General features: G+C 35.7%; 2 protein-coding genes across 12 annotated transcripts in view; one reads left to right on the forward strand and one right to left on the reverse strand.

The window, feature by feature from the left end:
* Window positions 1-12,669, forward strand: part of LOC308192568 (uncharacterized protein) — a 36,866-nt gene extending 24,197 nt beyond the window's left edge. Inside the window, exon 2 of the mRNA XM_080586288.1 lies at window positions 1,934-12,669. Coding sequence (XP_080442414.1) covers window positions 1,934-1,966 — 33 coding nt within the window. The 3' untranslated portion in view covers window positions 1,967-12,669. The remainder of the gene's footprint in view (window positions 1-1,933) is intronic.
* GRIK2 (glutamate ionotropic receptor kainate type subunit 2) overlaps window positions 1-12,999 on the reverse strand; it is a 407,268-nt gene that overhangs the window by 348,057 nt on the left and 46,212 nt on the right. The window lies entirely within an intron of this gene.

Here is a 12,999-nt window from a genome sequence, read left to right on the forward strand (position 1 = left end):
TAACAACTCTTTACAGTTTCAGAAACCATTTAAGCTAACAGTGTATCGTTAATTTTTATTTTTCTTTTATTTACATTATATCAAGGTCCAAAATTGAGGCTACAGAGAGTAGGGCCATATGTGAAGAAGGTACATTCTTAACCTTCAAATTTAACCAGTTTCACAGATCACTTTAAAAAAGGTAGAAAATCCTTCAGAGGATCCTACATTACTATGTATTCCTTTTTTTTTTTTTCCACACATTTGTTTAACACTGTATGTTTAACTCATATTTGAGTTTTAAATTGCAACATTCAAGTTTGAACTCTGTTTTAATTCTAGGCACACTTACATTAAGCAGTTGATCCTTAGTGTTATTCAGACCTGTTTACAAGAACTTCAGGAGTTTGTAATGTTTCCTTAGAATATAGTATTGAATTTCAACTAGTATTTTCTACTATTTCACACAAAATTGTGTAGAGAGAAAAATAACTGCATACATGCAGGTTTAAGTATCATATGATTTTGACAGATACAGACAAATATATAGATTTTAAAGACAAATAGACTGTAGTACAAATCCCTGTCAAGAGAGGATTTTAGGTTTAAAGATATAAAATAAAAATAAAAATAAAAATAGATATAAGTCTTAAGTAGATTTAAGCTTAGTGAGAGATCTCTGGTAGTAAACATATTGTCCATGACTGGCTCCAGCATGGTCTCTTTAAACAATTACTGTTTTCTAGTTCCCTGAAAGAAATTCATAAACCTGTTTCATGTGAGCGTGTCCAAATCTAAGATCCATATATAAGCACACTAACATTAAGGTAATAGATTACTCATACCCACCAAATAAAAACCTAAACTGATTTACAAAGAGTCTCATGAAAGAATCCTATTACAAAAGGCAAAATGTATTCCTCTGGCTTTTGTGTGAATGATACAGGATTCTCAACTCATACCAAGACCTAAGAAGAAAGAAAGCACCAGGACAATAGAACAGGTGCTTGCTTCAGGGAATTCTGTCTTTTAATAGTTGTAATGAGTGTTAGGTATGGGGAAGTAGGTCTTGGCTATGAAAAGAAATCCTTATGTCAAGAAAGGAGATTGTTAAAGTAATTTTAATGGACTGTATGACCAGAAAACAATAGGAATGGTCACCATATGTTCTCCAGTTATCTTGATAGATTGTCTCTGTAATAGATCACTGCCCAGTAATGTCTCTTATTCTTTAATAATACTATATCTCTTTTAAGAAACCGAGAAAGACACAGCTGTGCCTTTTTTGTTGTTGTTTTGTTTCTGTTTGGTTTTGATTTTTGTTCTGTTCATTTTTTTTAAAGAAAGAAGAGAAAACAGGCTTCTACTAGCCCCACACAGCCCTCAAAAGGAAAAGATGCAAAATGACACTCAACAACCACTCTTATATCATGTATTGCAAACAGTAGAGCTGTGTTATTGAGGATGCAACTGAAATCTTAATTTAACATTCACTCTTTTTTATTCTGATGACAGTACAAGGCAGAAACAGAACTTTTCAGACCTTAATTTGTTCTTTAATTGCAAGATTAGCAGTTAATATATTTATTTATAAAAGTAAAGTATTTGTTATGGAAGTAAAAGCCATTAAGTGTAGAACAATACCATTTAAAGAGTCTTTTTTTTTTTTTTTAGCAGAAGCAAAAGTAGTGCTGTACAAATGTTAATATTTCTATTTTTAGGATGAAACCCTGCTCTAATTTACTTCAGTGGATGTGTATGTGGAGGTTAAGGACGATAAGCTGAAAAGGGTTTAATCTTGACAGCACTACCCATATTCTTGAGTAAAAAATACACTGGATCCCTCTTCAATGCACAAGCACAGCCAGGCAGCTGAAGCAAACCCATTTCTTCCCCAAATGGAAATTGTTTCAAGCTGTAATTTCTATGTATTTTTTTTGTTTGTTTATTTAAGGGAGAAGAAGTTGCCATTTTGAAGTGTTGCTGAACTTGAACCAGAAGTAAGCTGGAATGACTTCAGCCACAGCTGAACAAAATGAAACAATACACTATCACATAACACTGTCATTCATATGTGGCTATGGCCACCCTTTGCACAGCTGGAAGAAATAGGAGAAAATATTGTGAATAGGAGCAGAGACTAAATCGAGTTTGCCGTCTGTTGCAGGAGTCATGCTAACCTGGGGAAGGATTTCATTACATTACACAAGGGTGCTTTGTTGCTCCTGTGAGCAGCAGCGTTGTGTGCCACCCACTAGTGGTTGCTGCTGACTATATCACAAACACGAGCCAGGTAGAAAATTTAGTCCATTCTACTGAAGAATGTTTCTTCTCTGGAGTATAGATGCTTGTAAAATGTAACTTATATTAGCTGCTGATGTGACTGAAGAAGACTGAATCTACTTTCCATAGGTGACTACAATGCCAGTCTAACGGCTTCTAAAGTGTCACAGAACTGTTCTAAACAGGAAATGAGAGAAATGTTAATAATATAAACATACATGTTAGTTTCCTCAACTTTTTAATTTCCAAGTCTTCTAGACTTGTTTTTTTTTAGTATTTTATTACATTGAAACATCATAATAAAGCTGCTTTTATTTAGGTCTTGTTCATTAAAAGTAACACTTTCTATGGTACTTTTGTGCTTTTCCTTATTAAGAGCAGGGACTATGAGTGTCCCTACCCATGGTGTATCTGTTGACTCAGCTCGGTTTATCTACTACATCATATGGTGGTTGTATACCCATACAAGAAGACAAAATATGGGAAACCTAAAATCCCATTTGTACTTTGGCACACCTGTCACCAGTTATATGACATTACCACAAGAGAAGATTGTATGCACATGATTAATTTCATACCTGACCCATCTATATGATAGCTAGGGAATATAGTCATGCATTTGTGTATGTAGTATATGAACAATAATGCATCCTTGCTCATTTTTCTTTACCCAAGTCATACCATGAAGTTCACTTAAGATCTAGGCTTTAATTCAAGCTGCCTGAACATGATTTCAAGTGCAAGCTTGGTCACAGGCTTAAAAGGCCTCTCCTATAAATGAAAAAATCTGCAGATGTCTTTAAAATATGATAGAAGAAAATCAATGCACATTTCTCCCTTATTGTCTCTTCTGGGATTTATATCCCCCTTATATTTAATGGAGGAATTGAACAGTATGGAAATAGAATCTCGCATATAAAAGCATCTCCTCAGAAGAGAAAGAGGAGGGAGAGAGAAAAAAACATGTTACAAGGTTAAGAAACACTGTCTAAGAGTAAAGTGTACAGATGACAAAAGTGGCTATTTAGTAATGAACAGACCAAAAGCAGTGGCTGAAGCACACTCACTTGGAAAGTGATCACCATTGTAACTTTTACATTGGTATAGTCAGGTATAAGGCAGTGCAAAGCAGTTGCATTCTTATTAATTGATTCTAAAGCAATATGCTTTTTGTTTTTAAAAGAATGGCACCTAGGAAGTAAACCATGAGGTCATCTGGAATATCTGCTGAATATCAATCTGAAGCAAATGAAGTTGACTTTGCAGCAGCTGCAATACTAGGGCCATCAATAAAGAAATGAGCTACTCACATTTGAGATAAAGGGCAACTTATGCTTACAGTTACCCAATCCAAAAACTGCAGTGAGAGCAAAGCAAACATCCAGCTCATAAACCTCTCTGGATAATTTTTTGGAAATTGTTAGAGGTCAGCATTCAATTTCTGAATAGAGCCAAAAACAGTGACTGAGGGAAGCAGAAAATCACACAACATTTAGTTCATGCTAGGATACACGTCATACAGAAATATATATTTTATTTGTCAAGTAGGGTGGAAATAACCTATCCCAACTTTCTTTTGTCCACTATTTGTTTCTGTAGCTGTGATAAGTAACTTTTATCCCTTTAGCTACCAAATCAGCATTCTCACTCTGTTCTCAGCCCGTAACTTTGGGATTCTTTTGTGTGTTGTAAAAGTAGAAACCAGTCAATGATTAAGTTTTTTGTTACTCTTCATTCTTGGATTACTTGATTTTCATAAACATGAAAAGATAACTATATATATACATATATATACACATGTATATCAATATACAATAAATGACTACAGTACTAATCATTGAATATACATATGAGTAAACAATCTTATAATGACTATAATGACTTATAATGACTTATAATGACTAGACAATTTGCAGACTAAGGAGATTTAAAAATATAATCAAATGTAGGTTTTGTTTTCCTCTTTTGAAAGACTTAGGACAGAGGTTGGACTAGATGATCTTGGAGGTCTCTTCCAACCTAGACAATTCTCTGTGATTCTGTGATTCTGTGATACAAATCTTTGAATATAGTTTTGGAAAGCAGATGTTTCCAAATTTAAGTAAGAGAGCTCTTAAATTTCTCAGAGTTGCATTTTTTAATCCCCTTTATTAACATAAAAACACTCAGGTCATTATAAGGTCATTTTCAATCATTCATCCTGCAGTCATTAATTATGTGTTATACATGCAGTCTGAATAAATGCTCTTTATAACTCAAAAAAAGCATCATTTTCTTTGAGATCTGTTTTAGGAGAATAACATAATGATGCATATAAATACTTGATTTTGCTACAATTAAATGGTTATGATAAAGGTTACAAATGTGTAAAAGATTTTTTTTTATTTAAATATTTCAGAACATACTTCTTGGGGTCAGATATTTTAAAATAACAAATAAAAATCAAAACTGAGGGGTGAATCACTGGACTTAGGTATGAATTTGATCTATTGCCTTCATACTTAAGGAAGGGTTCCCAAATGCATCCTGTATATAGTCAGATATTCCCAAATGTGAGAAATGCTGAAAACAGTAATGTAGTCCATGAAATACTCATGACACTATAATAAAATGTTCCTTGAAAGTACACATCTGCAATTAGAGCAGAAGATCTGAAAATCTGATATGTTAATGTTATCTTGTGGTCTGATAGGTGTCAGAATCAATTAAGATTTCTTCTATTAAGTTTATTCTGAAAGTGTTGAAAAATGAAAGACACTCTCTTTTGACTGCTGCTCATTTGAAATTGGCATTTTCATGTGGCAGATGGTGACCTTATCCCTGTGCTTTAGCAAAAATGATTTTTATTAAGCCTAAACAAGTGTGAACAGTGCTAATTTCCTGCAGCAGGCAGAATTTGAATGAGAGCATATAATGACTGGAAGAGTCCTGCCTCACCATATGGAAAAATGTGTATTATGCCAGCACAGTATACTACTAACAAGGCAGCCCCTTACAATTGCATCCAACTTTCCGTTTTATCAATAGTCTTGAAGAGCATATCTATTTTAAGGCTTCTACGAGTCACTGAGGGCTGTTTGCAGATAGTTTGTATCTTTATAAACATGTAATAAGAAAATACATGCATGAAGTCTAAGGATGTAGTAGTTTAAAATGTGAAGAGAACAACTGTTGATTCCTATTAAGACACACATACCAAAAAAAAAAAAAAAAAAAAAGAGAGAGAGAGAGACCTAATCTTTTGCTAGTTTAGGAATACATTTTTTCCCAGTAAAGACTATTTTAAAACATATATTGTCTTAAAATCACAGGTCACAGGTTTAATATCCACACCACAGTTTTTTAGTGAGTTTGAATAAAGACCTTATTGCAGTCTTTAACAAACCAATGGGAAAGCACAGAGGAAACAAAGCCAGATTCTTGGAGGTGTAAAGTGACAGGACAAGAAGCAATAGGCATAAGTTGCAACAAGTCAAACTCTGAGTTGATTCTCATAAAAGAATCTTCCCAGTCACTTTCACTAACCCTGGTACCGGTTTTCCAGAGGTTGTGAAATACTTGGAGATATTCAAAACTCAACTGGACAAGACCCCAGTCTACCTGCTCAAGGTTGGCCTGACTTGAGATGGAGGTTGGACCAAAAGAACTCCAGAAATCCCTTCCAATATAAATTATTCTGTGCATGCATTTAGGCATCATTAGCCTGGAAGCAAGACTAGAAGCAGCGTGACTTTCTTTGAAATAACAGACTTCACTCTAGGGTTTCTGACTAAATCTAATTGGAAAACCAATTAACTGATCTTAAGAAAGGTAATCATTAATGTTGTGAAAGTCTTCAGTCTGAAGGTCTCCTGAAAGGTTTCCATATTGATATTGTCTGGGACTTAATTTATATCTTAGAATATATGCTGAAAATGTAGTAATGAATTGAAGCTATAAATACAAGTCCTTTTCCTTAGACAGATAAAGATTTGAATTTCCAAAACTTAAACCTGTCATTGTAAAGCTAATGTTGCAAGCAAACTGTGTCAGTGTTTCCCATATATTAACCGAGATTGTAAGTTTGTTAAAGGACGAAGATAATACATTACTTAATATGATAGAGAGAACACCAGGTTCAAAAGTCACTTACGCTAGAAGCTTGAACCCTTTGCCCATCTCCTTTACAATCAAATAGATTGCCATTTTTGCTTTCAGCTGTTTAGTAGTCTGTCAAAGAAAAAAAATATTACAAATGTACTATGTTTTGTTCTGCAATAACTCATACTGACTGTGACCTTTAGGTGGGACTGGGACATCTACTGTTTGATGAAGAAGTCAAGAACACTCGCGAGGGCACTGAAAAAACATGTGGACTGAGTTGAAAACTAAAAGTCACCACCTGATTTAAAAATGTCAGTGAAGATGAAATGTACATTCGTTCATGGAAAACACAGAAAGCAGCAGAAATAAGAAAGAAGATAGAGAGCAAAGCTGACCAAAGTCACCCAAGGGACTGCTTTCCCCATATGATAGTTATTATTGTTTTGATATACCATGACAGTTACATTATCTCTACCTTGTATTAAAATATGTATCTTTCTTCTCCATCTTGTTTGAAATTTATAGAAAAAGGGCAGGAGAAAGAACATTACTGAGGGCATAAGAGATAGGCTTTTGTTGCTGACAGTATACAGTATTACAATCAAAGTCAACCCTTTCCCTGAGAGTTCGCACCTTTGGCACGAGGACTGAATTTATTCAGTCTGCAAAAGGACTGCATATATTAATCATCAATGACCTCAGAGAAACTTAGTGATGCCCAAAAATGATAGTGTTTAGGAAGATAACAGCAACTAAAACAAAGATTTTCCTGCTGAGTAGATTTGGCCTGTGATTTTTTTTCCCAAAATTACATGCTCTAATCAAGGTCTTACAGATTTTCATGGTAGTGATAAAAGCAATGCCCCATGATAGTTTCAGATTCCTGTTCAAAAGAATCAGTATGCAAGACACATCCAAATAAGAGGGGTCAATATAAAGAATGATCATAATATTACCTATACTCTCAAGCTTCATTAGTTTAATTGACTAAACCATTCCTGGCTGAACTTTTCAGAAAGTAGTCTTTCAGAGACAGACATTCAATATAGCACATATTAACTCAAATGACAAGCAACTGAAAATATCATTTTTGGTTTTGAGCAGGTAACCTTAAAAATAAGCAGAATACAATTTCTTTAGTTTTTGTTTCAATCTTTTTTTGGTTTGTTTTTACATGTAACAACTAGCCTCAGATTGATGTTTGTCAGGGGAGAAGTTTGTTTGATGAAAGAAAGGAAGGTCAGGAGTGCACAGGAAAAAAAAAAGAGAACACACTTCTTCACAGACTTCTAAGTGCTTCTTTTGGCAGTAACCAAGTAAATAAATAAATAAGAAACAACCAGGAAGAGAAGAAAAAGGTTGACCCTTAACAGACAGTTTTAAATGTTATTTTAAGTTCAGAAAAAAATTAAGAGACACAAAAGGAAATAAGGTTGAGCAATAAAATATTCATGAAACTAACTCTTCAGCCAACATATTAATATTTTAAATTTTAACTGCTGGAGTCCTTTATAGCCCCAATGAGATCCTTATGCACTTTTTTCTTAGAATTTATTTGCTTTTAAGGGAACTTGCTCTCTTAGAGGGATTTTCCACATTTCTCTAACAGTGTAGAACATAATAATTTAGTATTTCAAAGATAGTATTGGACCTCTTGGTTACAACACTCCCACCTTAAACATATCAGTTTTTAGATGCCTTGTTATCAGTCTTTAGAAATATTAAAGCCTGATAAGTCTTTATTTCTAAAACTCTTTTTCTCAGCACCTCAGAGAAAACCTTCTATGTACAATTTTAATTATTAACCACAGATTGTACTTACATTGATAGTGATTTAGAACAGAAGAGTTAAACAGAATTTATTGCCAGATGCCCACACAGCTGCTCTCTCGATTTCCCTTCTCAACAGAACAGAGGGAGAAAATAATATGAAAAAGCTCATGGGTCAGAATAAAAAAAAAGAGAGAAATCAGTTACCAATTGCCATCACAGGCAAAACAGACTCAACTTGCGGAAAACAAATTTACTTTATTGCCAATTAAATTAGAGGTGGATGGTGAGAAACAAAGACAAATTAAAAGATTTCCCCCACATTACTTCTTTCCCAAGCTCAGCTTCACTCCTTCTTTCTCAACTCCTCTGCCTCTTCCACCCTATTCCCCCCAGGCAACTCAGGATTGGGATGGGAAATGGGGGATGCAGTCAGTCTATAAGAGTTCCTCTCTGCTGCTCCTTCCGCCTCACACTTTTCCCCTGCTCCAGTGTGGATTGTCTCCACAAGCTCCAGTCCTTAGGATAAAACAGCTTGGGTTCTTCATGGGCCATGGTTCCTTCAGGGTTTATCCACCTACTTGGCATGTAGGGAAATACCTGCTCCACTGACATCCTCTCCAAAGCTGCAGGGGAATATCTGCTACAGTTTCTGGAGCACCTCCTCCCACTGCTTCTTCTCTCACCTTGGTGTCTGCAGGTTTAAGTATGCTTTCCCAGATGCACTATCTTCTGTGCCAATGGGCTCCACTGTGTCCTGCAGTGGGTCTGTTGCAGACACAGCTAGAATTGGCTACCATCTCCTCCCGCAGGCCACCTCTGCAGCTCCCCCACTACCAAAACCTTGCCACCTACACCCAATACAAGTTTGAACATGAATTTCAAAACACTGGGCTTGTTTTGTTTATTTACAGAACAAAGATAATCATCAAACAAAAATACAAAGGTTTCAGTGCAAGACTGAAGGGCAAGAGAAGAGTTACAATGAAAGGAAGACAAACCCTGGTCAGTGGAGAAATGACTTTTCTGTTGTTTATGCTGTGAAATTTCTATTGCATTACCCAACTACTCAAATATCTTACTTTAGTTCAACGTTCTTCTCAATTCTCTAGTATGCATATTAAAATATATTTTGACAAGTGTCCATCCTTCATGAAGAAACAGGAATAAAAGACATAATGTTCCATGCAACAAGAAGCTCTTTTATTCTTGTACTTTAGTGGTGTAATTTGTTGAGAAACAATGAGTTAAAAATGGAATACAACCCATTTCTTTTCGAAAGATTGTGTACTTACTTCTCAATACCAAAAAGAAAGAAAAATTAAACTGAAAGCAATAAGCTTCAGCTGTCTGCATATTCATCAATGTCTTGACCTATTTTCCTTCCCTTAAATTTTTATATTGGTGATACTCCATCTATTCTAGCAGAAATATTTTTTGATTTACTTTATTGTCAATGACCCAAATTCAATATTTCAGAGGACTTATTTGCATAGCACAAAAGAGATCGGTTGAAATTCAATAACTGTATAACTTTTAAAAAATAATAATAATCTTTACCTGTTGTTCAGTCAAGGATTCAAGAAAGCATTCCCTTTAGACAGGAATCTTCTAAACCCTGGATATGAGATATCATTACTTTCTCATTTACCTTATTATCCGCACACTTTAAAAGAAAACAGGCATGACTGCTGCATCCCTAGAATCTTCTTTGTGCATTAATACTAGCTCCTATTCAGCTGTTAGTGAGATGCTACAACTATAATTATGTTCAAATATGATGAAGAAATTCTAGAAGTAGAATGGCTGAAGGAAACAGAATGATGCTGGGGAAGTTTTTATTTCTCTGAAAATAAACCATGAAAATCTCACTGCAATTAAAAAGATTGGTAAAGTGCAGAAATGTCATGTTAGGGAGCCTATGTAATATATTATCTTAGAGTAACCCTTACCTACATCAGAGACCTAAATCATAGAATCATAGAAACAAATAATCATAGAATCATATAATGGCCTGGGTTGAAAAGGACCTTAAAGATCATAGAGTTTCAACCCCCCTGCTCTGGGCAGTGTTGCCAACCACTAGAGCAGGCTGCCCAGAGCCACATCCAGCCTGGCCTTGAATGCCTCCAGGGATGGGGCATCCACAACCTGTCTGGGCAGCCTGTGCCAGTGCCTCACCACCCTCTGAGTGAAAAACTTTCTCCTAATCTCTAACCTAAATCTCCCCTGCCTTAGTTTAAAACCATTCCCCCTTGTCCTATCACTATCAACACATGTAAACAGGTGTTCCGCCTCCTGTTTGTATGCTCCCTTCAAATACTGGAAGGCCACAATGAGGTCTCCCTGGAGCCTTCTCTTCTCCAAGCTAAACAAGCCCAGTTCCCTCAACCTTTCTTCCACTGAAATGCTACTGAAATGCTACTGAAAGCTCAGTGCTGTATAAATACTGCAACAATTACAGAAAAAGATCTTCAGGTAACAGCTGGGGGAGAGAAGGGGGGACAGGTTAGGGAGGGGAGCTAAAGGTGCAGCAATTGCACCTTTTAAATGCACCAGTATTTAATGGCCCAACAACTGGCATCTACAATTTTAATTTAGCCCTTTTAAAGTGAAGTGAAATAGTAGAATATGGTAGCTATTACACAGGGATTTCTTTGCAGTCTTGTGATTGATCCCCAAATTTCTGTTCCTGAAGCCAAAGGACCTAAGTGCTTTTCTCTAGAACTAAGCTGATAAATAGTATGTCTAACATACCTTAGGACACATGAGGTTCTTTAAAAATGTCACCAGAACAAAGTGTACACTTGTAACTAATAATAGCAAAGAGAGGTTGAGCTATTTTAGAAGTGCTCTAAGGGCAGTGAAAACAGCCCACAGAAACAATCCAAGTTACTTCATCTGTAGATGACAAACTAAGTGTTGCAATATTACAAAATTTGGCATGAGATTTTTTACTTGGTCTCTTCTTAAAGAATTGAAAACAAAAACCCTGAAACTAGTGAAAGGCAAAGGAAAAAACCATGTTAATCTAAAATTAAAACAGTCCTGATCAATAGCGGGAAGCAAATTCTCAGCAGCAGGAAATAACAGGAGAAACATCTATTAACCACCACATTCTGATCTTTAACAGAATCGAAAAAATAGGCACGTGATCAGTTTTATGAAACATGAACTTGCACAAATAACACAATTTGAAGCATGCATTACATATAGCCATCTCTTACCCTAAAGCAGAGTTTCCAAGCTTTTGTTTTAACTATATAAAATTTACTTTAATTTTACATGTCAGTCCAATATGCAGTAGATGTCCACATGCTCTATACACACAGAAAAAGGTTCAACAGACAACAGATGTTGGATCTCAGTATGAAAATCTATTTCTCAGTAAATCGAGTAAAAGTTGCCTAAAATTAGCTGAGTAAGTAAGTCCAGACCAGACCCTTTTTAGACATATTCTTAACATAGTGTGTCAGACATTTTTGGTTCACTATCATACTTAAGGACTAACATTCAAGTTAAAATGGAAATTAGTATGATTTTCAACTATTCAAGTCCCTAAAGTATAAAGCATCTCAAACTGTATCATTCTTTAAAATTAGCAGTCATGTAACTCTGAAAATGGATTGCAGAACAAATTGTATAACATTTTAAAATCACCATGCTGAATGACTGCCAATCAGCTAATTATAATTACATATTGTGCTTCTTTGAAGAAACTCAAAATAGAAATCTGTCCTCATTCATACTCTAAAGTATATCTTTTCTTTTTTTTTAATTTGTAATTTCATGAATTTTGAACTGATGTACTGACTTTTCTTGCATCTTGAATGTTTAAGACCTAAGTTACATAAAGCAAAATAGAAAGGCATGACATAAAATATTCATTCTATTAACAATATGCATTGTGTGCATGTGGATAGCCTCCTGTAGCTCTCCCTACAAATAACCCTTGAATTCTCTTTCATGCATTCAGTTTAGAAAAGGTAAATCATAGAATCATAGAATATCCCGAGTTGGAAGGGACCCCCAAGGATCATCGAGTCCAACTCCTGGCTCCAAACAGGTCTACCCAAAAATTCAGACCATGTGACTAAGTGCGCAGTCCAAATGCTTCTTAAACTCCAACAGCGCTGGTGCAGTGACTACTTCCCTGGGGAGCCTGTTCCAGTGTGCGACAACCCTCTTGGTGAAGAACCCCTTCCTGATGTCTAGCTTTAACCTCCCCTGCCTCAGCTTGACACCATTCCCGTGGTTCCTATCACTGGTGACTAAGGAGAATAGATCGGCGCCTTCCCTTCCACTCCCCCTCGTGAGCAAGCTATAGACCGCGATGAGGTCTCCCCTCAGCTTCCTCTTTTCCAAGCTGAGCAGGCCAAGTGACCTCAGCCACTCCGCTTATGTCTTCCCCTCTAGGCCCTTCACCATCTTTGTAGCCCTTCTCTGGACACTTTCCAACAGTTTTGCATCCTTTTTGTACTGTGGTGCCCAGAATTGCACACAGTAATCAAGGTGACAAACAAATTAAAAATTTGTCTGTCAAAATTAGGCAATGAATACTGAAGTATAAATAAATACCTTTGATTTAATATAATAGTCAGTCCTTACTGTATTAATTTTTAAACCATGGTCTACTGAGACGTTTATCAGATTTAGACCTCCTACTAGTTAATTCCATTACATCACTGGAGATACTAATATCCCCATCAAGTTGTGTCTTGCTCTGGTGGTTGAGACATGTTGGAACTAATATATCTTCCTTATGAACATTCAGTAAGATGTATGAATTTGTATCATAGAGTCAGTGAAAATACATGTCTTTATCCAATCCAAGTTTTTACTTCTGCTACTCTACTTCTAACTATTTTACATGTTATTAACAGG

This window comes from Anser brachyrhynchus (genome assembly GCF_964034855.1).
Source record: "Anser brachyrhynchus genome assembly, chromosome: 3".
NCBI classification, from domain to species: domain Eukaryota; kingdom Metazoa; phylum Chordata; class Aves; order Anseriformes; family Anatidae; genus Anser; species Anser brachyrhynchus.